The 25118-nt window shown below is 47.0% G+C and overlaps 1 protein-coding gene across 1 annotated transcript; it reads left to right on the top strand.

Moving 5' to 3' along the window:
* The first annotated feature begins 302 nt into the window (after positions 1–302).
* YLPM1 (YLP motif containing 1) lies at positions 303–23563 on the top strand. Its single transcript, XM_038765476.1, has 14 exons — positions 303–388; positions 797–986; positions 1493–1614; positions 3177–3331; positions 3639–3701; positions 4049–4168; positions 4892–5068; positions 5151–5234; positions 5632–5715; positions 10084–10164; positions 13682–13733; positions 20593–20723; positions 22763–22946; positions 23326–23563. The coding sequence occupies exons 1-13, from the start codon at positions 364–366 to the stop codon at positions 22907–22909; spliced, it is 1431 nt and encodes a 476-aa protein (XP_038621404.1). The 5' UTR covers positions 303–363; the 3' UTR covers positions 22910–22946; positions 23326–23563.
* Positions 23564–25118: the final 1555 nt, after the last annotated feature.

The raw sequence follows: 25118 nt of genomic DNA, 5'->3' as shown, positions 1-25118 counted from the left end.
TGACTTTTGAAGCCCCCCGATTAATACCGCCTCTCCCCTCGTTTCATCCTTCCAACTCACCCCCCCAGCACCTCGCATTAGCACGTCAGCGTTCGTGTCCGTACGCACTCACTCCCCAACTTATTCCTGTCTGTAAATTATTTCCATGCCTCTTTCCCCCGCTGTCTGGTGAAACTCCTCAAAGGCAGCGATCGGGTCCGCTACCGCTATTGCGCTCTCCCAAACGCTCAGTACAGAAGGTTGTCCGTAAGTACTCTTGAACGATTGTAAACGTTTTCTTCCCGACTTTGTCTCTCAGACATATCCACCGGTAAAGTTGAGCAGATTCCCTATGGTGAAAGAATCACTCTGCGCCCAGACCCAATGCCGGAAAGATCACATGAGGCAGGTAGGCGTCGTCCTTGATGGTGATTATGGATTTTGATAAGCGCTTACTATGTGCCAGGCGCTGTCCTAAGCGCCGGATGGATTACTTTGTCCCCTTTAGTGGGTGGACTGTCACATTCGTAATAGCTGGATCGCCCTTGGAAACAACTAGGATGGCGTCACATTTGGCTTTAAAGCAGGAAATTGGTGCGTTGGAAAAAGAGAACTGTAGGACATTCAGTTCCCTAACCTTTAGTTCTGGGCTCATTTCAGATTTATGTTTATTTCCTGGTTGTATTTTAGGCTGTAAACTCATCTCTAGACTGTAAGCTCGTGGTGGGCAGCTGTCGCGTCTCCCAAGTCTCTTAGTACAGTGCTTTGCACGCGGTAAGCGCTCAGTAGACACCACCTGTGGATTGTATTTTCCCAGAGCATCCTAGCCAACGTGATCGTTACGAAAGAGATCGGGAACGCGAGCCCTACTTTGATCGGCAGAGCAACGTGATGACGGACCACCGGGATTTCAAAAGGGAGCGGGACGTGCATAGGGACCGAGACCGCGCCGTCGTCGACTACGACCGGGAGCGATTCGACAGAGATCGCCGTCCGCGGGAGGACAGGTGTGGTCCAGGGAGCCTTTCCCACTTTACATCCAAGTATCATGTGCGTTCACCGCGCCCAGAACACACCAAAGGTCGAGAGAGGTTCGCTAAGTGGGCCGAAAGGAGATTCTCTTACCATTGACTCGGTGATTCGGGAGAACAAATTCGTAGAAGTATTTTCTTCTGGAGGGAGATGCTTGTATCCTCAACTGTATCAGGGCCAGTAAGGGATATTTCCCTTGGTGGGAATTGGGAAACCAAGGCCGGGGTCAAAGCCGTTTTGGGGCCGGTGATCATTTTTGCAGCATCGAAGGTTTTTTTTGAGGGGGGCGGACACAGAGAGGAGGTTTGAGCTTCCCTCTGGGTTGGCCTAGACAGTGTGGAGAAATGAAATCTTCAACGTTAAGTCTGTGGAGAATGGCACTGCCCCGGTTAGGAAGCGCATCGGCCGCTCACACTGAAAGACAGAGATCGCCCCAAAGTGTTTGTTCGTTAAAGAGGTACCCCCTCTTGTTGCCTTCCAGAACGCAGTCTTACCGTGACAAAAAAGATCATTCTTCTTCAAGGCGGGGAGGCTTCGAGCGGCCACCGTATGAACGGAAATCAGACCGACCGGCCTATGACCACGGACCGCCCTTGTTTGGAGGTATAGGAGTTTCAGTTACCCTCGAATAGGCAAGCACCGAGAACGTGAACCTGGAGAATAACCCAACCCAAGTTTGCTTGGGTTTCCCTGACATTAAAAAGGGAACCAGTTGCAGTGATTTAAAGATTAAAAGAACAAAAAACTCGAAACCGCGACCCTGAAAAGTGTCAGAAAAAGTGACTCTTCTTCACATCTGTTCACTTTTTTCATGGTATTTGTTAAAACGCTTACTATTCATTCATTCAGTTGTATTTATTGAGATCTTACTGTGTGCACAGCACTGTACTAAGCGCTTGGGAAGTACAAGTAGGCAACATATAGAGACGGTCCCTACCCAGCAGCGGGCTCACAGTCTAGAAAGGGGACATGCCAGACGCCGTACTGAGCGCAGGGGTAGATAAAAGTTAATCATGTTGGGCACAGTCCCTGTTCCACATGGGGCTCCCAGTCTTAATCCCCATTTTACACACGAGGGAACTGAGGCACAGAGAAGTCAAGTGACTTGCCCAAGGTCCCACGTGGCGGAAACAGGGTTGGAACCCAGATCTTTCTGATTCCCAGGCCCGTGTTTAATCCACTAGGCAACTCTACCTCACTTCAAGTTTTCGCCTTAGCTTGAAATAAGCTTTATAACGCCACTTTATCTTCCACCAAAACCTTCTTAAATTCAGCATCATGGAAGCCATGTGCTGGTTCAATGGTTTTTGAGCCACCTTTCCCCCAGACCCTTATTTTCCGTTAAAACAATAATCAATTCAAACCGATTTGGGGGAAACCCGGGAGTTTGCGGGAATACAGCCGCCGGCATCTCAGGAAGAGTGTCTGTCAAGCGGTCTGTAGATAAAATGTACTGTGATTGCTCATCAGATTAGCCCTGTGAAGGAAACGAGATTCTTATTCCTGAATAGGGTAAACCAGAAATTTGAGACAACTGGTTGGGCCTATCGTACCCGGCTTTTAATCAGGGACGGAGCAGCGGGGGACAGAGAGGAGGGGATGCTTGTGGAATATCTTCTCTTCTCTTCTCTTCTCTTCTCTTCTCTTCTCTTCTCTTCTCTTTTCTCTTCTCTTCTCGATTTATTTGTACAGATTTATTACTCTATTTATTTTACTTGTACATATCTATTCTATTTATTTTATTTTGTTAATACGTGTTGTTTTGTTGTCTGTCTCCCTCTTCTAGACTGTGAGCCTGCTATTGGGTAGGGACTGTCTCTATATGTTACCAATTTGGACTTCCCAAGCGCTTAGTACAGTGCTCTGCACATAGTAAGCGCTTAACAAATACCATCATTATTATTATTATTATTTGAGTCTGAATACCTTTTTTAGGGGCCAGTTCGAGTGAGTGAATATCCCGGAGCCTTTCAGGTTTCTGGGGCTACTGCTCGTTTTGCCCCCCGCCCTCACACCCCCTTTAAAACCTCCAGCAAGGTCCTTGAAAGTGGAGTGGAATCCACTGAAGTGGAAGGGCCGTGTTTGAGGCCGCTTGCCTTGATCAGGCGCGAGAGAGGCAAATTCGTTTCCTAGCCTGCGATGACAGGTAACTTTGGGGCTTTTAGGAGATCGGAGAAATTACCCCGAGGAGCGGATGCCGCTCTCAGCCCCCCCGCTGAGCCACCAGCCCCCTCCTGCCCCAAGACTAGAGAAGAAACCGGAATCGAAGAACGTGGACGATCTCCTGAAGCCGCCGGGCCGAGAGAGCAGACCCGAGAGGGTGAGGAGAATGGCGTTTCTAGTTTCCCTGTGAACCCTGTACCGTATTTATCATCTTGAAAGCCACACAGGAAGGTTGAAAGATTTTTAAACGGGGGGCAGCCTTAGGAAGAAAGGTTGCCTGCATGGTTTCCTGTTCCAGACCTGAGGCGGGGAGGGGAGCGGGGAGCGTGTCGACGCATACAGTCTCGGGATTGGCCCGACTTCTGCCGATGGTAAAAAAAACAAACAAAAAAATCCCTTCGGCCCAGAAATTCTGCCGTGACAATAAAGAGCTTCAGCTTTCCCCGTACGCTCTTGTGTTTCAGATTGTGGTCATCATGAGAGGCTTACCTGGTAGCGGGAAGACCCACGTGGCAAAACTTATCCGAGTGAGTACCGAGAAGGGGGCGGTTTTGTCATGGCTTTTTTGCGTCTTCGGCCTGGTGGTTTTCGAGGCGAGGGTTTCTCATCCGTAGCTCTGTGTTAGACCCAGCTGCCAGCGGCAGTCACTCATTTCAGTGGAAGCGCCGGACCGCAGTCTCCACCTTGAATCGGTTTGATCCGGGTGCCCCGCTGACTTTGTTGTCCCCTGAGACTAATGAAACCGGTGCCGGAATAACGGCACTGCTCCCCGAACGCATAAATGTCTCGCGTCCCAGAACGAGCAGCTCGGCGTGTCTGGTGAGGCACCTCTGTTGACAAGGATACAGACTGTTCTCAATTGTTCGATTCTCAGGATAAGGAGGTAGAGTGTGGGGGACCCGCGCCCAGAGTCCTCAGCCTGGATGATTATTTCATCACCGAAGTGGAAAAAGAAGAGAGAGACCCAGATTCTGGAAGGAAGGTGAAGAAGAAGGTATGGTGCACTGTTGCGATTCGGCCGGAGTAGAGTTCTCGTTTTCAGGGTATCCGTTAAGCGCTGCGCGTCGGGCGCTGTCTGGGCTTGATAAGGTACGAGATGATCAAGTTGGACACAGGCCTTGTCCCACAAAAGAATCACAGTCTGACTCCCCATTTTACAGATGAGGGAACTGAGGTGCGGGGAAGTTGGGACTTTTTTTATGGTATTTGTTAAGCGCGTACTATGTGCCAGGCACTAGAGTAAGCTCTGGGATAGATAGCCGCAAGATTTCTAGACTGTGAGCCCGTTGTTGGGTAGGGACTGTCTCTGTATGTTGCCGACTTGTACACAGTAAGCGCTCAATAAATACGACTGAATGAATGAATCGAGTTGGCCCCGACTCACAGGGAACTCACCATCTTAATCTCCGTTTTACACGTGAGGGGACGGAGGCCCAGAGAAGTTACCCAGCAGGCGGGATTAGAATCCCGGTCCTCCGAGTACCAGGCCCGGGCTCTTTCCAGAAGGCCTCGCTGCTTCTCAGCTCCTCTTCCGGAGGTGGAGATAAGAACCGTGTCCTTTTCTGGGCAAGGTTTTGGCACTCAAGAGCGGAGAAGAGGGCTGTAGCCTTTGGTGTTTCAGGGCGTCGGGTGGCAGGTTGAGAGCCACCTGTATTCAGTTGTATTTATTGAGCGCTTACCTGTAGTCCACCCTAATCTCCTCCTTTACTGGGACCAGGTGATGGAATATGAGTACGAAGCGGACATGGAAGAGACGTATCGCACCAGCATGTTCAAAACCTTCAAAAAGACCCTGGATGACGGCTTCTTCCCCTTCATCATCCTGGATGCCATCAATGATCGAGTGAGGCACTTTGACCAGTTCTGGAGTGCAGCAAAAACCAAGGGTTTCGAGGTAAGGAGGCTCCTCGCTCCTCCCACCCTCCCGCGTGATTCCCGGGACGCGGCCTGAACGGGGGCTCCTCCTTCTCGTCCAGGTTTATTTAGCCGAAATGAGTGCGGACCACCAGACCTGCGGCAAACGGAACATCCATGGGCGCAAGCTTAAGGAAATCAATAAGGTGACTATTTAGAAAGGCGATGTCAAGGGGAGCAGGAGAGTAGGTGGATCCGACGGCGGAGTCGGTAGTCGGGCAGGTAACGGTGAGGTGAAGTCGGAGTCGTCAGTATTTCCGCTGATCACGGTAAGATAGCGTCTCCATTTAGGAGCAGAGCCATTTCTCTTGGTTTGTAAGATGCGTGGTTTCCGTTTCTCGTTAAGAGGGGTGCAGGAATAGTTCCTGGCCATTTACCCACCAGATGCTTAACGCGTGGCTTCGGAAGCCGTCGATTAGGCGGCCGGAAGCCCGAGTCTTAGACTTCTTTGCAGAGTTTTGGTGGGCTTTTCCGAGGCCAGACTGTCTTTGAGTTGGCCATCCAGTGTCCGAAGAGGTGACGGGACTGTAAATCTCTCGATAGATGGCCGATCACTGGGAAACAGCGCCGCGGCATATGATGCGCCTGGATATCCGTTCCTTGTTACAAGATGCTGCTATAGAAGAGGTGAGCATTTTGCGGCGTGACCTGTCGTAATTCTCAGAGTGTCAGCAGTCGAATCCGTGAAGGTGACCATTGCTGGATGGGTATTTTCAAGTAACCTCACACCCTCTCAAGTAAAACCAGAAACTGCTTTTCCATTCCGCCTTCTCTTCACAGAAGGCCAACAAGTCACCTCATCCTGTCGTTCATTCAGTGGTATTTGTTGAGCATTTACTGCATTAAGAACACTGTATTAAGTGTTTGGGAGAGGACAGTACAGTAATAATAATAATAATAATGATGATGATGGCATTTGTTAAGGGCTTACTATGTACAAAGCACTGTTCTAAGCGCTGGGGAGGATACAAGGTGATCAGGTTGGCCACGGGGGGCTCACAGTCTTCACCCCCCCTTTTACAGATGAGGTAACTGAGGCACAGAGAAGTGAAGTGACTTCCCCAAAGTCACACAGCTGACAATTGGCGGAGCCAGAATTTGAACCCACGACCTATGGCTCCCAAGCCCGGGCTCTTTCCACTGAGCCACGCTGCTTCTCTAACAGAGAACAATAAACAGACACAATTTCCCCGCCCACAATGAGCTTACAGGGAAGTTGAACCTTGTAGATCGACAGTGATATTCATTGAGCTTTTCCCATGTGCAGAGCACTGTACTAAGCGCTAGGGAACGTACAGTACGATAGAGTTACCCGATCCCTGCCCACAAGGAACTGACAGTCTAGAGGAGGAGACAAACATTAAAATAAAACACACAGGGAGGAGGAACAGCGGGATGTAAGGATACATACGAAAGCGCCGTGGGGCTGATTAACGGCGATAAAAAGGTTGAGGGGCAGGCATCAGCAGGGAGATAGATGAGATAATAATAATGATGGCATTTATTAAGCGCTTACCATGTGCAAAGCACCGTTCGAAGCGCTGGGGAGGTTACAAGGTGATCGGGTTGTCCCACGGGGGGCTCCCAGTCTTCATCCCCATTTTCCAGATGAGGTCACTGAGGCCCAGAGAAGTGAAGTGACTTGCCCAAAGTCCCACAGCTGACAATTGGCGGAGCCGGGATTTGAACCCGTGACCTCTGACTCCAAAAGCCCAGGCTCTTTCCACCGAGCCACGCTGCTCACTGCTGACTGGAGTACAGTCAGTGTGTGTTGGCATCAGAAGAGCATAATGTGGGGACTGGGTTATGGTAGGAGAGCAGTGAGGGAAAATGGGAGGAGAGCTGACTGAATAGCTTACTGCCAATAATAATGGTAATAATGATGATGGTAACGGTGGTTGTTAAGCGCTTACTAAGTTCTAGCACCATTCTAAGCGCTGGGGTAGATAGAAGCTAATCAGGTTGGACACAGTCCCTGTCCCACACGGGGCTCGCAGACTTCGTCCCCATTTTATAGATGAGGGAACTGAGGCACAGAGAGGTTAAGTGATGTGCCCGAGGTCACGTGGCGATGTAAGGAGTTTCTCTTTGATGTGAAGATGGCCGGGCAGCCGTTGGAGGTATTCGAGGTGTGGGGAGACACGGAATGAACTGCTTTGCGGAAAAATGGTCTAGCGGAGCGAAGTAAGGAGAGACACAGAGCAGGAAGGTTGATTCAGGATCCCAGGAGGGGTAGGATGAGGGCTTGGATCGGCAAGGTAGCGGTTTGGATGGAGAGGAAAGAATCATTATCATCAATCGTATTTATTGAGCGTTTACTATGTGCAGAGCATTGTACTAAGTGCTTGGGAAGTACAAATTGGCAACATATAGAGACAGTCCCTACCCAACAGTGGGCTCACAGTCTAAACGGGGGAGACAGAGAACAAAACCAAACATATTAACAAAATAAAATAAATAGAATAGATATGTACAAGTAAAATAAATAAATAGAGTAATAAATATGTACAAACATATATACATATATGCAGGTGCTGTGGGGAAGGGAAGGAGGTAAGATGGGGGCGTGGAGAGGGGGGCGAGGGGGAGAGGAAGGAAGGGGCTCAGTCTGGGAAGGCCTCCTGGAGGAGGTGAGCTCTCAGTAGGGCCTTGAAGGGAGGAAGAGAGCTAGCTTGGCGGATGGGCAGAGGGAGGGCATTCCAGGCCCGGGGGATGACGTGGGCTGGGGGTTGACCGCGGGACAGGCGAGAATGAGGCCCGGTGAGGAGATTAGCGGCAGAGGAGCGGAGGGTGCGGGCTGGGCTGCAGAAGGAGAGAAGGGAGGTGAGGTAGGAGGGGGCGAGGGGATGGACAGCCTGGAAGCCCAGGGTGAGGAGTTTCTGCCTGATGCGCAGATTGATCGGTAGCCACTGGAGATTTTTGAGGAGGGGAGTAACATGCCCAGAGCGTTTCTGGACAAAGACAATCCGGGCAGCAGCGTGAAGTCTGGATTGAAGTCGGGAGAGACACGAGGATGGGAGATCAGAGAGAAGGTTGATGCAGTAGTCCAGATGGGATAGGATGAGAGCTTGAATGAGCAGGGTAGCGGTTGGGATGGAGAGGAAAGGGCGGATCTTGGCAGTGTATTCTTGAGTTGTCCCAGAGGTAAGTACTAAGATTGACACGTAATGAGCACTGAACAACTGTAGCGAAATGTTCAAATTACAATTCCTCCCCGGTTTTAGTATGGCAGCTCTAGAATGTCAAAGTGATTTTCTTTGACCTGCCGACTGTTCAGAAACGGAATGTAGTCTTTGTATATGAGAAGCTGCTTTGAGAAGCAGCGTGGCTCAGTGGAAAGAGCCCGGGCTTTGGAGTCGCGGGTCAGGGGTTCAAACCCCGGCTCCGCCAGTTGTCAGCTGTGTGACTTTGGGCAAGTCACTTCACTTCTCTGGGCCTCACTTAAGTCATCTGGAAAATGGGGATTAAGACTGTGAGCCCCCCGTGGGACAACCTGATCGCCTTGCAACCTCCCCAGCGCTTAGAACAGTGCTTGGCAGATAGTAAGCGCTTAATAAATGCCATTATTATTATTATTATTGTTATTGTATTAAGACGAGCCTCAAACGTTTTGTGAATAGGGGTATAGGGATTTAGTTTGCACACATTTTACCCACTATTATTCGTTCCTGTTCTACGGGTGCGAATACAGCTTCTAGGAAAATAGAAGCTAGGTGAACTTGTGAAATCGCTTCCATTTTTGAAATGGAGGTGAAAGCTCCTCGCAGAACTCCTCGCCTCCAGCCTCTCTCCTCTCCAGTTCACTCTGCCGCCCAGGTCATGTTTCCAAAACATCATTTGGCAGACGTTCCCCGCTCTTCAGAAACCTCCAATCGTTACCCATTCCTCCCTCCCCCAAGGCAGAAACTCCTGACCCCAGGCTTTAAACCCTCAATCAGCTCTCTCTTCTCTCTTCGTATCTTCGCTCCCCTTCCAGTACACCCCGGCTCACAGCCATCTTCTCAATCAATCAATCAATCGTATTTATTGAGTGCTTACTGTGTGCAGAGCACTGTACTAAGCGCTTGGGAAGTACAAGTTGGCAACATATAGAGACGGTCCCTACCCAACAGTGGGCTCACAGTCTAGAAGTAGTCTACTCGCTGGCCCTCCCTCCCCTTTCTCATTTGGCAAATCTCTATTCCCTTCCTTAGAGCCCTTCGAAAACTGCATCTCTTCCAAGAGACCTTTCCCCATTAACTGTCATTTCCCTACTCCCCTCTATCACTTCAGCACTTCTCTCTATCTGGTGGGTAGAGTTTTAGCGCCTGTCTCCCCCACACTGGATTTTAAACCCCTCGAGGGCAGTCCAGTGCTCGGCCCAGAATAAGCATTCCGTAAATACTATGGATTGAGTGATTGAAAACCTCCTTCAGTGAAGGGGAACCTAAAATCTCTAAAAAGAAGATCTGACTTGAATTCGTTTAGGAAAGGGCCCATTAATATGAAGAAACGTGAGTGAAAGGTCTGCCCAAATTCATTGGAGAAGAAATGTTTGTATTCTCACATTTCATCGATCACCGTTACAGACTATTTTGGGGATTTCTTTGGGGATTACTTTGGGGATAAGTGCTTAGTACAGTGCTCTGCACACAGTAAGCGCTCAATAAATACAATTGATTGACTGATTTCTAATTCCTTTGATTTAGAAACTCCAGAAATCGGGAGTCAGGAACATTTATCGAATGCCCACTGTACAGATCCCCGAACTAAACTTGTGGCGAGTTACAACGGTAGTTGAACACACAAGGAAACTTTAAGAAGAATGCAACATAATTCTGTCTCCTGTACCTCTAACCCTGATTTTTAATCGACAGAGCTGCCGTAAGAACCAGGTGGATCTTGGGGTTTTTTGTCTTCCCACTGCCTCTTTTCCAAGACGGTAAACTTGCTCTGAGTTCTCTTTACAAGACACGTTTAGAAATAAAACACCGAAATACGTTTTCTGGGATCTAGGTTGAGATGGAAGATTTTGATGCAAATATCGAAGAGCAGAAAGAAGACAAGAAAGACGCAGAGGAAGAGGAAAGCGAACTGGTAGGAGACCGAGCATCTTAACTATCGTGCCTTTTATTAGAGCTCTCCGGGAGAGGTAGAATGGCTCCAGGCTCCGATGGTTCGATTCCTTTTCACGCCGTATTAATCGTGGGTCTTATATGTGACTCTGATGACTAACTGAACTTATTTCTGTGTTTTGACAGATGAAAGTAATCTAGTGCTGTAGTTCTTATCAGTAGAGCTAAAAGCTTACGGCATCTCCAAAGACATAAATCTGTAGGCACTTTCTGAAGTTTTGCTTCTCCAGGGAAAAGCCAACTAATGTTTTAAAAGGTTTTGCCTGCCCAGCCACCGACTACAACTCTCCTCTCTTGTTGCAAGGTTTCTAAATGGGGTGTGTTTCGTACTAAAGACCTGTTCGTCAGCCAAGTGGCAAAGTGATGCAGCGTTCTGCTTCTGGATTTGCTCCTCTAAATTCTGTCCCGTTGAAAGACCGAGGGTTGTTCATCCAGTTAGTGGTACGGTTTTCTTTGTCATTCTGAGCAGCAGCTTAGAAAGCTCAGACCTTTCTGTAGAGCCACCTTGATTTTTCTTCACTTGCCAATGAACTGAGAAGGCTGCAGTTAGCGTTCACCTCATTGGAAATCCTGTCGGTTAATTTTGTTCCGGGGCCTTCTTCGAGCCTCCCGCCTTGATACTCAGAAGGACCCCGGGTAAAGCGAGAGCCCTAAACCCCGCTTCCAAAAGGCCAGAGTGGAAGTTCATAGCATCTCGAGGACTTGAGGGGGCTATTTGCCTGGTCTTAAGCCGATAAGTGTCCCGTTGGGTCCAAAGTCCAGGCTTTTTATTTTGAGGACTCTGCTTCCCTCCTCCCCGGGTCCCGCTACCGAGTCCCGGGATTCAGCAGCGTTTCTGGTTTTCCCGGGGGTCCGGGAAGGGAATGCTAAGGCACTGGAATAAGATGTGGGGGCCGGGGGGGGTCAGGGCATCCGCCCTCACAGCCCCCGCAGAGGCACACCCTAGGTTTGGGTGGCTTCGGGTAGACGTCCACAAAACGGGGATTAGGATGTCGTTACTCTGTGCCGCGTGCCTGGTGTGACACACTGTGACTTCACGTGCGTCCGTGCGACCAGTCTCCACGAGGGCCGTCAGCGGCCGCCCTGGGGGAGGTTTTGGCCAGTAAATCCCGTGTGACATTTAGAGGCCGCCTCCTCGATGAGAACCATACAGGATGGAATTAACCTCCGGGCAGCATTTCGAGGAGTCGTTCCAGCGGGGTTTCAGATATGAGCTCTTGGTCTCCTCAACAGATATACCTCGGGACCACCTTGCAGGAGCGAGACCAAATCACTTTTTCCTTGCCAGGCTCCGCTTTGGTAGGAAGTGTCTGCTAACTCTCATTTTCTAACCACCTGCCGTGCGCGGGCTGAGAAGTGATTGCTGTTTTCTTAAAGCGCTCTCTGTCGTACTGTGGGGGGGAAATAGACGGCCTCGGGCAGGTCGCCTAGAACCTCTTGGAGCTTCAGCTTTCCTTTGGTAAAATAGAGAAGAAAATGCCTGTGTCTGCCCATCTCACAGATAGGCGAGAAATATGAGAAATTTTCTGGGAAAGTACTTTAAGCTTTTAAGCAAGGTGCTTTCCAAATCCCCGTCATCGTTATTGCCTGAGGTGAAAGCACACGCTCCTGGACAAGGGGAATGACACCTAGAAAAAGACAAGACTCTAGTTTCTAGACTTCGTACACTTGACACGTGGCAGGAAAAGCAACATAGCATTCCCCCTCTGGTTCCTCTCTGCCGACACCAAACCGAGCCATCTCAAGAGGGAATTTGGAGCCTGCTTATCGTAGGGAAGAACAAGCACCTTACCAAGGGAATTACTAAACTTTCATTTTGCCTACGTTCTTCACATTACCAGACTTCTCGTAAATTGTGGGAAAAAGTAGAGGTTGGGTTGTTTCCCCCCCAGTAGGGCTCCTCCAGATCTTTAGAAGAATCCCACCGCCTCTGCCATCAAAGGGTACGGAGCAACCGCCCTCTTACCCAAACCCAAGGGAGCTCGTCCTGCTCAAAACATTTTCCACGCCATTTAAAACCGTCCCCATAATTAAGAGCTAAAAATGTCCTCGGAAACATTAAGAGAATCCCTAATTTGGGTGTGTTACGATGTGTTTGCTCTTTTCACTGTCGTCTTCGCACTTCGATGTTCCCGTAGCTACGGCTCAGTATGGTTCATGCAGATGTATCCTGGTAACGCTCTGGGCAGATTTTAAACGACGACTTGCACACAGTCAGTTCTTCGCTTTTCACCGCAGCACAGCTCGGCCTGAGTTTGGTTCTGACGTGTATTTGGTGTTTTTCACCCCGCTAACGACGTCTAGTCAGAGGGAGCTTAGCTTTGAAACCCTAAAACCTGTAACGCTGGCGTGAAGACTAGAACTCCCAATGTACGCAGGATTTCTGAAGATGTGCTGTGCAATATTAGAGCACAGCACCCGTGTCAGTGAGCAATTGACTACATAGTGGTTAGGCTCCAAAGAACAGGGCACCTGCCTGCCTGGATTTTTCATTTATTCGTTTGAGGCATGGAGATAAATATACGAGCGAGTCGTCAGCGAGCTTCGCCTTGAACGAAGTAAGCCCAGCGTTAAAGTTTCAGATCTGTGGAGGAGGTTAAAAAAGCATTATATGAAAAAGAAAATGTGGGACTCCCGAACTGAAGGGGTAGTTAAACGGGCACATTGTAAATAATAATAATAATTATGGTATTTGTTAAGCGCTTACTATGTGCAAAGCACTGTTCTATTGAAACATCTTACATATATCTGTTGGAAAGAAAGTAGGCAATTGTTTTCTTACATAGGGAACACATTCAGAAAATGAGCCTGTTGAAATATGGGATGAACAAGTAATTGAACAGGGCTGTACGTGTCAGCGAAGATTCCCATCCGTTAAGAAAAGGCTTCAGAGCTTGATTCAGTAAAACGTAATGGCACGCGAGTGAACCTTTAGAAATGAAATTGCACATAACTTATTTTCAGTAATTTTCCTTTTATATATTTGATTGTTTTGGTTATTCAGGTAAAGAGGCCCTGCAGCAGAGAACAGATTGGTGCCATTCTCTCACCTGTGTGGCAACTGTGGGATAAAATGTTGGCGATTGTAGTTAGGAAGTTTCCTAGCTTCTCTGTGTTTGAAAATATGTTTTGCAAATCCCACACTCCTTGAGTAACATTAACACAGTAAAGAGACACACGCACAGACATACACACGTTTGTTTGCTATATAAGATCTTTGTGCAGGAGTCAATGAGGAGTTCTGTACTTTGGTTGCATGAAGACTGACATCCCTTAATGATTGCCAGAACGTTGGGTGAATTCAGCAATTTCATTTCGTTTGATAACTGCGATTTTGCTTTATTTAAGGCAATGTTTCTAGCCGGTGAGAGGAGGCCGAACCCATTCCCGTGTTAATGCTGTTTCCGTTTCAAAAGTGATATGCATGCGTGTGTGTGTCTCTTTCTAATCCTTCGAGCTTCTTTCTGTGTACGATTTAGGGATACATTCCGAAAAGCAAATGGGAGATGGATACATCTGAGGCAAAGCTAGGTGGGTATTTTCTTATTCCTGTTTTTGTTTGTCTGGTGCTGTAGGGTAATGGTCAAAGATCGTTCTGCTTTACTCAACCAGATGAATGAAGAGAACATACGTAGCCAAATCTCGTTTCAACACTGTGTCTTCTGGTGCATCTTATTAGCCTGTGTTACGTTCCGGTATATCCGTGTCCTTTGATAATGCTCGGATCGGGATATAAAGGGATTAAAAAGAAAAGATCCCATTCCAACATCACTTGATCATTTCAGGGGCAATCAGAAGCATCTACGGGCAAGTGAGTAGTAAGAGGACGATGTGCTTTTCGAATAATTCATTCTCGGCTCTTAAATTAGAAATGATGCTGACAAGAGTTCTTGCCTTGGATGGTGTAACATAACCAGCGAGAGTTCATCCAGAGACTTCAGCATAGTTTAACCCACACTCTAACATATTTATTATGTTTTTTTTTCGGTAAACAATTGTTTTCACCAAGTTTTGAGACAAAATAAGACCATTTCACCAAATTAACGTAAAACGTCCTTCTAGGAGAAGACCGTTCTTTTTAGTGTCCATATTCAGGAAAAGTCAGAATGGTGTGCCTATCGATCAGTCTACCGAGCACTTACTGTGTGTAGAGCACTGTATTAAGCACTTCGGAGAGTACAGTAAAACAAGGTAGGTGGACACGGACCCTAAGCCACCAGGAGCTTACTACGGTCTATCAAAATCAGAATTTTGGGACAATTAATATAGGTCTAGGACCAGATTAAGTCCAGGGCAATTTCCGTTCACGTACAGTCACCACGTAGTGGTTTTTCTGAACGCCGGTGTTTGTCAATAATCTCGACAAATGAAAAATCAATTTTGAAAACACATGGGTCACCGCCCTGTGATATGGAGAATATTTGTGAATCTGGCTCCTCGCTCTTTTCTGTTACTAGATGAGTGAAATATCTCCTGAAAATCGTATTAGTAAGTCCCTAGAATTAATTGTCTGTTTTAGTGCCGAAACCACGTCGATATTTTACCAGTTTTATACGCTGCACTGGTCGTTGAAATTGCGTTGCTATAACATGACTTGTTAACAGGCTTTTCGGTTTTCCATGGCTGCATACTAAGCAGCTAAAGAAAAGAATATCTGTGAATTTTTTTTGTTTATGTTGTAAAAGTTGATTTGCTGAACAGTCAGTAATTTTATACCAGCTCTGTGACAATTTCTTCTAAAATCCTCCAGAAGTATGTGATGTGTATGTCTTTCCAAAGTATGCTTTTGTACTGCACTTGGGAAATAAGCCATAAAAACTGTCACCGTAGTCCTTTCTCCCCTCAAGGTTTGTTCCACAAGAGGGTTTAAACTCAGATTTTTTAAAAAAGGTATCTGATTTATGAATGCCAGCAACCATACATTTGAAAAAGATGACCTGCCTTTAATCCCATTCTCACCTAAACTAAGTCGGTAGAGAGGACTGTTGATTATTATTGTGATTATTATTGTACTATTTAAGCGTTTACTGTGTGCTAAGCACTTGGCACTAGGGCAGATACAACATAATCAGGTTGAACACAGTCCCTGCCCAACATGGAGGTCACAGTCTAAGTAGGGGGGTGAATATTTAAATATGTAGAATGTAGGATCTTTTGATGCAAGGTGCCTACGTATTTAAAAAATAAAGAAATTATATTCATTCAGTCGTATTTATTGAGCGCTTACTGTGTGCAGAGCGCTGCACTAGGCGCTTGGGAAGTACAATTCGGCAACATATAGAGACGGTTCCTACCCGACAACGGGCTCAAAGTCTAGAAGAGGGAGACAGACAACGAAACAAAACACGTGGACAGGTGACATAAATGAGAGGCCCCCCAAAAATGCGTATCTTAGATTTAAAAAGCTTTCTGGAGTCCAAAAGATTAGACGATGATGCCAGAAATCGAAAGGCAGGATTACCACCCTTGCTATTTTAGGTAAAATGGCAACTGGTAGTATTTGAGAATTTAGAATAATGAAAAAAACTCGTCAGGGTCGCATATATTCTGCATAGCATTTAGCAGCGACCCATATCTTTTCAAACTTGATTTTTCATTTGTCGAGATTATTGACAAACATCACCATGTAGAAAAACCACTACGAGGTAACTGTAATGAATGGAAATCGCCCTGGACTTAACCTGGTCCTAGATCTATGCTAATTGCCCCATAATTCTGATTTTAATAGAGGGTAGTAAGGTCCTTGTGGGTTAGGGCCTGTGTCTACCAACTCCGTTATACCGTACTAGTCTTGGAAAAATGCTCTATGAGCTATCGCTCATTCATCAGAAAGCAGATTTTCCACCTACTCACTAGATGTGAAAGGCAGAATCTTAGAGCAGAGGGTCTGGAAGCGTTTTTCTTCCACCTGTCCAGGCTCCATTGAAGGCTTTTAAGGAACTTCTTGTGAATGTGGAAGGTACAGATTGATTTGTGTGCAGCTGGGTTTTAGTTCCGTAAGCAGAAATGGCAACAGAATCGAATATACGCGTCTTTTCAGAGCATATTACTAATTAAGGAACCAGACTTCTGAGGCACTTCCTCTTGGAAGTGATTTACTGCCTCTCCACCAGCTGGCTCCGTATTAGATATCTATCAATCAATCCTATTTATTGAACTCTTACTTTGTGCAGAGCACTGTGCTAAGCGCTTGCGAGAGTACAGGGTAACGGAGTCGGTTCAGTCAAGTGTGTTTGTTGAGCATTTGCTATGTGCAGAGCACTTTCCCAGCCACCTGGGAGAGTACAGTAGAGTAATAAACAGACACATTCCCTGCCCACAACGAGCTGACTGTCTAGAGGCGACTCACAGCAGGTGATAGCCGCATTTTACAGAGGAAGAACATTTCCAATTCACCCAGTGAGTCTCCGCAGAGCTGGGAACTGAAATCTCCTGGTTCCCGAGATAGTAATCTGGCCTGGGGACAACTGTCTTTCATCCAATATAGCTTTTCAAGCGACCAGAAAAATCCCTCTGCGGGATAAATTATTCCCATTCCTCACTAGGTACGTATAATTGCCTGCAGTACAGTCTTCATTCCAAGTTGTCGATGATGAACTGTAAACATACTCACATTTTATACGTTGGAGCGTGCCAATAGTCAAAACGTTTTGAGCAGGTCGGCTCAACACAAAACGTCGATTATGGGGCCGATCTAGGGATCCTGCCTGTTCCCTGGGGTGTGACTTTCTAGCGGGGAAAAATGTTTTCACCCCCAAACACTCATTTGGGTTTAACTTTTTCCAGCCACTGTGCCTTTTCCATCTGGGCACCTTGTCCCTACTGTTGCAAGTAGCCTTTTATCGATTGCTTTTTATTGAAACTGCATGGGACCAAATGAAAAGCCAGTTGGCACTAGAATCTCAGCCTTCTCCGATATGTCAACCATTTGGCTTCCGGTGAAAAAGGATTTTTAGCAACATGTTACTGTGGTAATAATAATAATAATGGTATTTGTTAAGCGCTTACTATGTGCAGAGCGCTGTTCTAAGCGCTGGGGAGGTTACAAGGTGATCAGGTTGTCCCTCGGGGGGCTCACAGTCTTCATCCCCGATTTACAGATGAGGTCACTGAGGCCCAGAGAAGTGAAGTGACTTGCCCAAAGTCACACAGCTGACACGTGGCAGAGTTGGGATTTGAACCCATGACCTCTGACTCCAAAGCCCGTCCTCTTTCCACTGAGCCACGCTGCTTCTAATAATTAATTAACAATAATTAATAATAATGATGATGGTTTTTGTTAGGCGCTGCCACTTGTCAGCTGTGTGACTTTGGAGAAGTCACTTCTCTGGGCCTCAGTTCCCTCATCTGTAAAATGGAGAATAAGACGCTGAGCCCCACGTGGAACAACCTGATAACCTTGTATCTACCCCAGTGCTTAGAACAGTGCTTGGCACGTAGTTAGCGCGTAACAGATACCATCATTGTTATTATTATGTGACGGGCACGGTACTAAGCACTAGGGTGGGCACAGGCCCTGTCCCATACGGGGCTTACAGCCTCAATCCCGATTTTACAGGCACAGAGAAGTAAAGTGACCTACCCAAGTTCCCAAGGCAGACGAGTGGTAAACCAGTATCAAGTAGGGGAAAAAAAGAAATGTGAGACTCCACACTCATATCGGCCCTAGTGACATTAGAGGTTTTAGGGAGCCATTGTCCGGAGGATCTGATAATGCCGACTTCTTGCTATGAGTTCAGGATGGCAGGTAAGGTTTGAGGGCGTTCGCGTGAGCCAGTGCAAACGGAATATTGTTCTCTGGAAGTTTGCTTCATCTGGGGGCATTCGAAGGAGCCCACGCCTCCGCCACATTGACGTTATCGACACCATATCGACTGGCTTGGGTTGCCGGCAACCTACCCTCCTGGCACCCATCTGGGCCACGGTCTAGGGCCGGAGGACAAAATACGTGCGGAATGCATTTAGCCTGTTTGGAGAACACGCCGACGCTGGGCATCCTTTCTCCTGACACAGTCCACACTAGCATTAGCTTGGCATCTAATGTTAGATTTACTGTAATGGTCAGAAAATGGAATTTTTTTCCCCAAAGTTCCCTTAAAAAAAAAGTGCTGTCCTAGGAACACAGTGCCACTATTTGAATCGGCGAATAATGTGTTTGTTTCCTTAATCATTACTGTGTACCGTGTTAAGAAGGTGTGCTTTAACGTTCCGCTATCCAGAAACTTATTTTGAACTCAGAGCTTTTATTTAAATAACCTTTTTAAACCGTGTCCTGTAAGATCGTTAGTGTAAATGCATCGGTTGCCAAGTAATCACTCCCGTCAAAATGACTTTTCACTTGATTCACATTTCCAAGCATCGGTTGCCAAGTAATTATTCCCGTCAAAATCAAAATGACTTCTCACTGGATTCACACTTCCAACCTCACAGGCCGAACTTGTCACAGTCCACCAAACTTGTTTGAGTTTAAAGATCCACAAGGGTCTCTTTGGTTTATTCCTTAATCAGCCATACCACGGCTCCATGGAAGTATTTATGTTTTTATCCAAACACCGGGAGGCTTTTATCTCAAGCCCGTTGCGAGATTAAGATTTAGAACTAAAGTCTCAAAATGCAGGTGCTCAAATTATCGGTCCTTGCATATTTTAAAGTCAGAAATGCTGAAATCTCGAATAGCGACGCATGAGAGCATTTTCCCTTCCAGCTCGTCATCCAGACTTCCACCCTATTGCTGAGCCGTACTTTCTGCATGGAGTTGGGATCTGAGATTTCTCTCTGTGCAGAGTAATCAGTGACAGGATTGACCACTTCAGGGCTCCACTACTCATGATTATGATGATTATTATTTTAAATGGTGTTTCCACTGTTCTGGCAATTCTGTGGGATCTGGAACCCTGCAAAATTGATTTTGAAGGATGATGGACTGACACATATCCATCCCTCACTTCTCCCATTTACGGATTTCCCTACCAAAACATTCCCTGTAAAATCTTGCCTGATTAAGCCCTGGTACAGATCACAATTCACAGCCCTCCACCTGGTGGGAATCGAAAATATATATTTCCATTGACCTAGTAAAATAGTCAAGGTTTAAGAGTTTTTTTGACAGAATGACATGGCGGGCATCTCTTGTATTTGGTTTAAAAAAAAAGTCTTTGAAGACTTGCTACTTTTCTTACCTTTTCTGCTTTCAGTTTTACAAAAGTTCAGGTTTTTTTCCTTCTGGGTTCTTTTTCGGGGGTTCATGGAATTGTTTTCAGCATTGCATGACAATCACCCTGACTAATGTGCATATTTCTATAAATGACATTATCTGTGGCTCAACACTTTAAAGTATCCTCCAGTGATCTTAAAATCTGCCCCCAAGTACATGAAACATGTGCTATCAAGAAACGAGTGGATCTCTTTGAGTAAAAATGTCTCGGGGAGCAAAAGACGAGGCAAAAGTGAAAGATGATAACACACAAACCAGAGGCCTTTGGTTTGCACACGGTGAACCGGTTCTGTGATTTCCTCACTGGCTTTCCAGCCACACACGGGTGAATCTCACCGTTGGATATGCATATATCCAAGAGACCTTTCATGGTAATCCCAAATAGTAAAAACCAACAGAAAGTACGCTGACACACCTGAACTTTCACCGAACGTTTTTTGTTTTTCTTGGTAATGACTAATCTTTGGTCCGGTTTCTAAATCAATGATCCCTCGCTGTCCTACTGAGACTACAGGATTCACACCTGAAATCCCTACCTCTTGGGAATTGAAAGTGGAACCCCACAGCGAACGTTGTATTTGACTACCCTTGTGTCGATCACCAGTTTTCACTAAGCATAGAAGAAAACATTAATGCACACTGAAACCGACTCACATAGTATTCCTCCATTGTGGATCTTGGCCACCATCAGAGCCGAGATTCTGATTTCATTTGGGGCTCTAAGCTCCAAGACCTTATTGTAACCGTCCTTGAAACCATACTGTGTGTGGCCCTTTAACGCGACACAGGGCAGAACGTGTCGATACGGTTTTAAATTGTAGAGAAGATGGGGTCGTTCTCGGAAAGTCCCTGATTTGGCAGCGTTTTGCCACTGGAACCTGGAATCGAAGGTGATCTGGCTCTCTACGATGCCGGGTGCCCTTCCTTGCCGTCTCCCGAAGCAGCGGTTGCACTAAGCGCCGCGACCGCTGGCAGAGGCAGAGCTGAATAAAAGATGGGGGGGTGGATGTTCCTAAACATACATCCTCCCATTCTCTGAGGACGGCCCGGCCTCGCGATTGCCGCTTCTCTCCAAATTGAGTATGGAGCAGTCGTCTGGAAGTGCGTCCCGTTGTTGTTAAGCGCGAGCGTTTTGTCGGTCTCCCTTAATGCCGCGGCTCTGTGTTTACCCCTCAGACAAGCTGGATGGCTTACGGACGGGCACTAAAAGGAAGCGCGACTGGGAGGCGATTGCCAGCAGGATGGAGGATTACCTTCAACTCCCCGATGACTATGACACCCGTGCTTCCGAACCCGGAAAGAAGAGGGTAACGGTCTTATTACTCCATTCGAAAGTTTCGTGCCAGCCCCCGACTCCCGCAGTTGGAAGTGAATGCTCTCTCGGGATTAGAAGGATTCGCTTTCGCTTGCGTTGTCCGGGAATGATGAAAGGACCACTGAAAGAAATGTGGGGTCCCTCTTAAAAAAAAGTGGAAGAGAACTTGGGGTGCGTTGTGGATCAGATTAACCTGAGAAATGTTTACAGATGGAATAAAGCCAACTGCTTGTAGTGAAGATAGCGGAGAATTCACGTATTTTATTTAGGCTAGATTGGGCTCTAACAGGACTCAGGCTTTATGTATACTGTAGTCTACAGGACAGTTAGCAGAAGGCCAGTGCTTACTGGAAGGCTGGAAAAGAGCCGAAATATATGTAGCACATTGCTACAAATGAAATTAGCTTTGTTTATTCAACTGCAGTAAAACCCTACTTCATTTGCACATGCTAACGACGGTGCGCGTTTCTAGAAAGAAACCAGACGCGAATAGCCCAGGCACCTCGACATCTCAAGCCAGCAATGCTATATGGAAACGGGAGCTTTCTGCTCTTTTTTCCACTCATTCCTTCTTTAATGAATTCCATGCATTTCGAAACAGTGGAGATCTAGGTTTGCGCGGTGCTGGCCCTTGAGAATGAGCGGCAGGTCTTGGTTTTACACCTTGAAAATTCGGGTCAGGGTAGATCGGTGCGAGAATGCCGGGGCGGCTTGTAGAAATTAAAGCGTCGGTTTTGCGCTTCCCATCAGTCGGTCGGGGGTATTTATTGAGCGCTCATCGTGTGCGACACACACTGTACTGAGCACTTGGGGCAATGCAACATAGAGTCGAGAGATAGGAATCCCCACCCTCAAGGGAGCTTCTGGTCTAGCAGGGGAGGGAGACGGTAAAATAAGTCACACATCGGGGAATGGGATATTGCTGTGAGGGTGCAGTGAGTTTCAGAGTCCTTAGGGATATAGACCTAAATTCATAGGCGATGCCCAAGAGTCACAAGAAGCAGTATGGCTAAGTGGGAAGAGCCCGGGCCTTGGGAGTCAGAGGACCTGAGTTCTAATTCCGGCTCTGCTACTTGTCCGTTGTGTGACCTGGGCAAGTCACTTCACTTCTCTGTGCCTCAGTCAACTCATCTGTAAAATGGGGATTTAGACTGCGAGCTCCATGTGGGACAGGGATTTTGTCCAAACAGATGACCTGGTTTTGTGCGGTGCCTGGCACGTAGTACTCACTTAACAAAATACCATTTGAAACCCCCCAAAAAAGCGGAGGCGGGGGCAAGTAACCGTGGCTTTCCTGACTCCCCCTCACCCCTCTGCAACCACAACCATCTCCTCTCTTCCTGTGAAGATGAAACCCACCAGGTCAATCAATCAATCATTTATTGAGCGCTTACTGTGTGCAGAGCACTGTACTAAGCGCTTGTGAAGTACAAGATGGCAACATATAGAGACAGTCCCTACCCAACAGTGGGCTCACAGTCTAAAAGGAAAGGGTGAACTCTCAGGAGCCTGTGAGTCCCATGTGGGACAGGGACTGCATCCAACCTAGTAAACTTTTATCTACCCCCACACTTAGGACAGTGTTTGGCACATAGTAAGCGCTTAACAGAGGCCATTAAAAAAAAAAAGAGAGGGAGGTTAGGGTGGGAGGATGAAAGATCAGTCAAGGAAAGCTCAGCGGAGAGATCATTTTAGCTCATGGGATCCAGCGAAATAGACGAAGAAGAGACTTACGTTTTTCTGTTTATCGAGTTCATTCCCTTTAGAATGGTCCCTTGCCGAACTTACGGTGTGAGATAACCTGCCATTTCCCTTGGGGTGCTCTGGGGTTGGGTTTTCCCTGGATTTTAGCCCCTGGATTCATTCAGTCCTGTTTGTTGAGCGCTTCACTGTTTGGCCTTGTTTGCTTTTCTAAAGGCTCAGTCAGCCAGTCAGTGGTACTTACTGAGCACTCGCTATGTGCAGAGCACCGTACTAAGCGCTCGGAAGAGTACAATACAACGATAAATTCATCATCTGTTCTTTGTATAGGTGAGATGGGCCGATCTGGAAGAAAAGAAAGATGCCGACAGGAAGAGAGCCATAGGCTTTGTCGTTGGACAGACCGACTGGGAGAAGATCACGGATGAAAGTGGTCACCTCGCCGAGCGAGCCCTCAATCGCACCAAATACATTTGAGACGTAGCCATTAAGTGGAGTCCTTCTACCTGCGAAGGTAAGGATCCGCGGGTCATCTGAAGTCGAAGTTGGCGGTCTTCAAAGGTCTGGGGGCCAAGAAGACAGCATGGTTTTCTAAGAGGGGCCTCTCTCCTTTGAATTCTCTTCTGCTCCTGTGACAGTAGGTAACTGCTAATTTCCCACCTTCCCTGTGCTGGGTAGCTTTCAGAAAAGACAGGAAAAGGAAATGGAAGTTGGCGTCTGCCGTCAATCTCAGCGATCAGGCCGTAATACTTCAACGTAAAGAGAACGGGCCTCCACCGCAGGGGCTCGAGGATTGGGGGCCTGTTTTGTCGTAGTTCTCCAGGATTGTATTTGAACGTTAGCCCCTCCTTCGGCCTTTCACTTTGTGTGACAACCTTTTCTTTTCTTTCCAGGAGGTTTGTGTAAGGCGAATTGAAGCTGAAGCTGCATGGAGATCCTTAGCGGGTCACAGCGTTTCTGAGTTCTGTTTTTCTCTGCTTTTTTGTCCTCCCCACCCCCCCTTCCCTCCCCCCAGCCCCTTACCTTCTTGTTTTTGTTTTTGCTGCTTTAATTTCTGCAAGTTCTTTTAAATATCAGCAGGGGATCTCCAAAACCCCCAAGGGGAATGATTAGAGTCTTGCTTCACCAAAGCAAGAACTGAATTTTCTTTTTAGAAGTTTTGGGGAGGGAGGGCGGGTTAGTTTAGCTGCAGATGCCAGGGTGGGGTTACGGGAGGGATCGGGTAGAAAATAACGTCCTCCGCTGTACTACGTCCAGAATGTCTGTATCATCTTTGCTTTGTGGCCGTTTTCTTTTTATACCGTACAGACCTTGTAGCTGATTGTACTAGGATTCAGAAACAATAAACTTTCATTATAAAGCCAACGAGGTTCACGGGCCGTGCAACGCGGCCCCTTTCTCTTGTTTTCTTTTCTTTTTGACTGTTTTAAATTTGGCGTGCCTTGGGTGTGGGCTACCTGAGCATCTCAAACTTTCCTTCCCGTGAAAGTGGCAGAGGTCAGCGTTTCCCTAGCACACCTGGCAAGCAAGGGGCTTGGTCACGTTTGGATCGTGTACGTCCCCAGTTCTGGCACTCGCCTTTCTTTCCGTTAATCGGTAGCGGTTCATTTCAAGTATTCAGCAACTCCCTGGAGAGTACTTTTTCTGTAATGTGTTTGGTTTTTTTTTCATTTCGGGGGACTTCCCCTAATCTGGTGGTCCCTAGGGGTTTAAATTCCATTACGGGGTATTCTCCATGGAGATGCATCACCTTGGCCCTGATCTTGAAATACCGGTTCTAATCCCAAAGTAAAAAATAAGAGAATGAGGAGCCTTCTCTGAAATGCCAATGTTAGAATGTTTCGGTCATCCCGATCAGTCAGTCAACAAATATAACGTCAGCTTCCACCTTGTGACGGTATTGAACCAAACTGTCGTTTGGAGATTTACAGCTGCTTCTCCTGCCTACAAAACGAAGAGGATCGTTCTCTCAGAGGATCATTCTCTCCTTTCTCCGAAGGCTTTTTTTCAGCATGGAAGAAGGTGAACAGGGGCCTTCTCCCCAAAGTATCATTCGCCCTTCACGACTCGAAACGGCAAGTCGTAAGTTTGTCCACCGAAGGTTTCGGTAGTTAGAACTTCTCTGCTTCACAGATCCTGAGTGGTCGGCTCTCTGTTTTATCTAAAATAGTCTAGTTGGTTGGTCGTGCTGTTTTTAAGCCAAGGTGAAATGATGGGGTTCTGAAAATTTTGTGCTTTTATTTTTCCCCGAATATTTCAATTCAAGAGACTGTTAAGTTCTTGAACCAGTCAATTCCGAAGGTATTACATGGTACATTAAAAGACAACCGTTATCTGTAGTGTTTAACATATTCCATTTGTTCATTGACATAACGTTCTGTCTCTTCGGACCTTTCTCGGCCTGCTTCGTTCTATTTGAGAGAAAAGCCTTCACTGACATAGTTAATAGTAATCTGTCCTCATGTCTGTGTGATAACCCAGTGTTAGTCTGAGTTTTCCACAGCTCTGCCCCAGGTATGTCTGTTCACAACTCTGAAGTAAATCTCCCAGAATCGAATACTGTTCAGAAAGGGTTTATTCCACAACTTTCTCTGCTATAGTTAATTCTCTGAGGCGAGGGGTGTTCTTGAAGAACCCCGCTGTAAGGAAAACTGGTTTTCTGTCCTCGGTGGAGTCCATGGACACA

This window comes from Tachyglossus aculeatus, chromosome 23 (assembly GCF_015852505.1).
Source record: "Tachyglossus aculeatus isolate mTacAcu1 chromosome 23, mTacAcu1.pri, whole genome shotgun sequence".
Classification (NCBI taxonomy): Eukaryota; Metazoa; Chordata; class Mammalia; order Monotremata; family Tachyglossidae; genus Tachyglossus; species Tachyglossus aculeatus.
The sequence above is the reverse complement of the archived record's forward strand: the minus strand, read 5'-3'. Positions and strand labels throughout refer to the sequence as shown.

Excerpts from the sequence above, each read along its gene's own strand:
- YLPM1 (XM_038765476.1), top strand. The coding sequence starts at position 364 with ATGCCGGAAAGATCACATGAGGCAG. Across the intron at positions 5,716-10,083 it reads AAGATGCTGCTATAGAAGAG|GTTGAGATGGAAGATTTTGA; the intron begins GTGAGCATTTTG and ends TCTGGGATCTAG. Across the intron at positions 20,724-22,762 it reads CCGAACCCGGAAAGAAGAGG|GTGAGATGGGCCGATCTGGA; the intron begins GTAACGGTCTTA and ends TTCTTTGTATAG.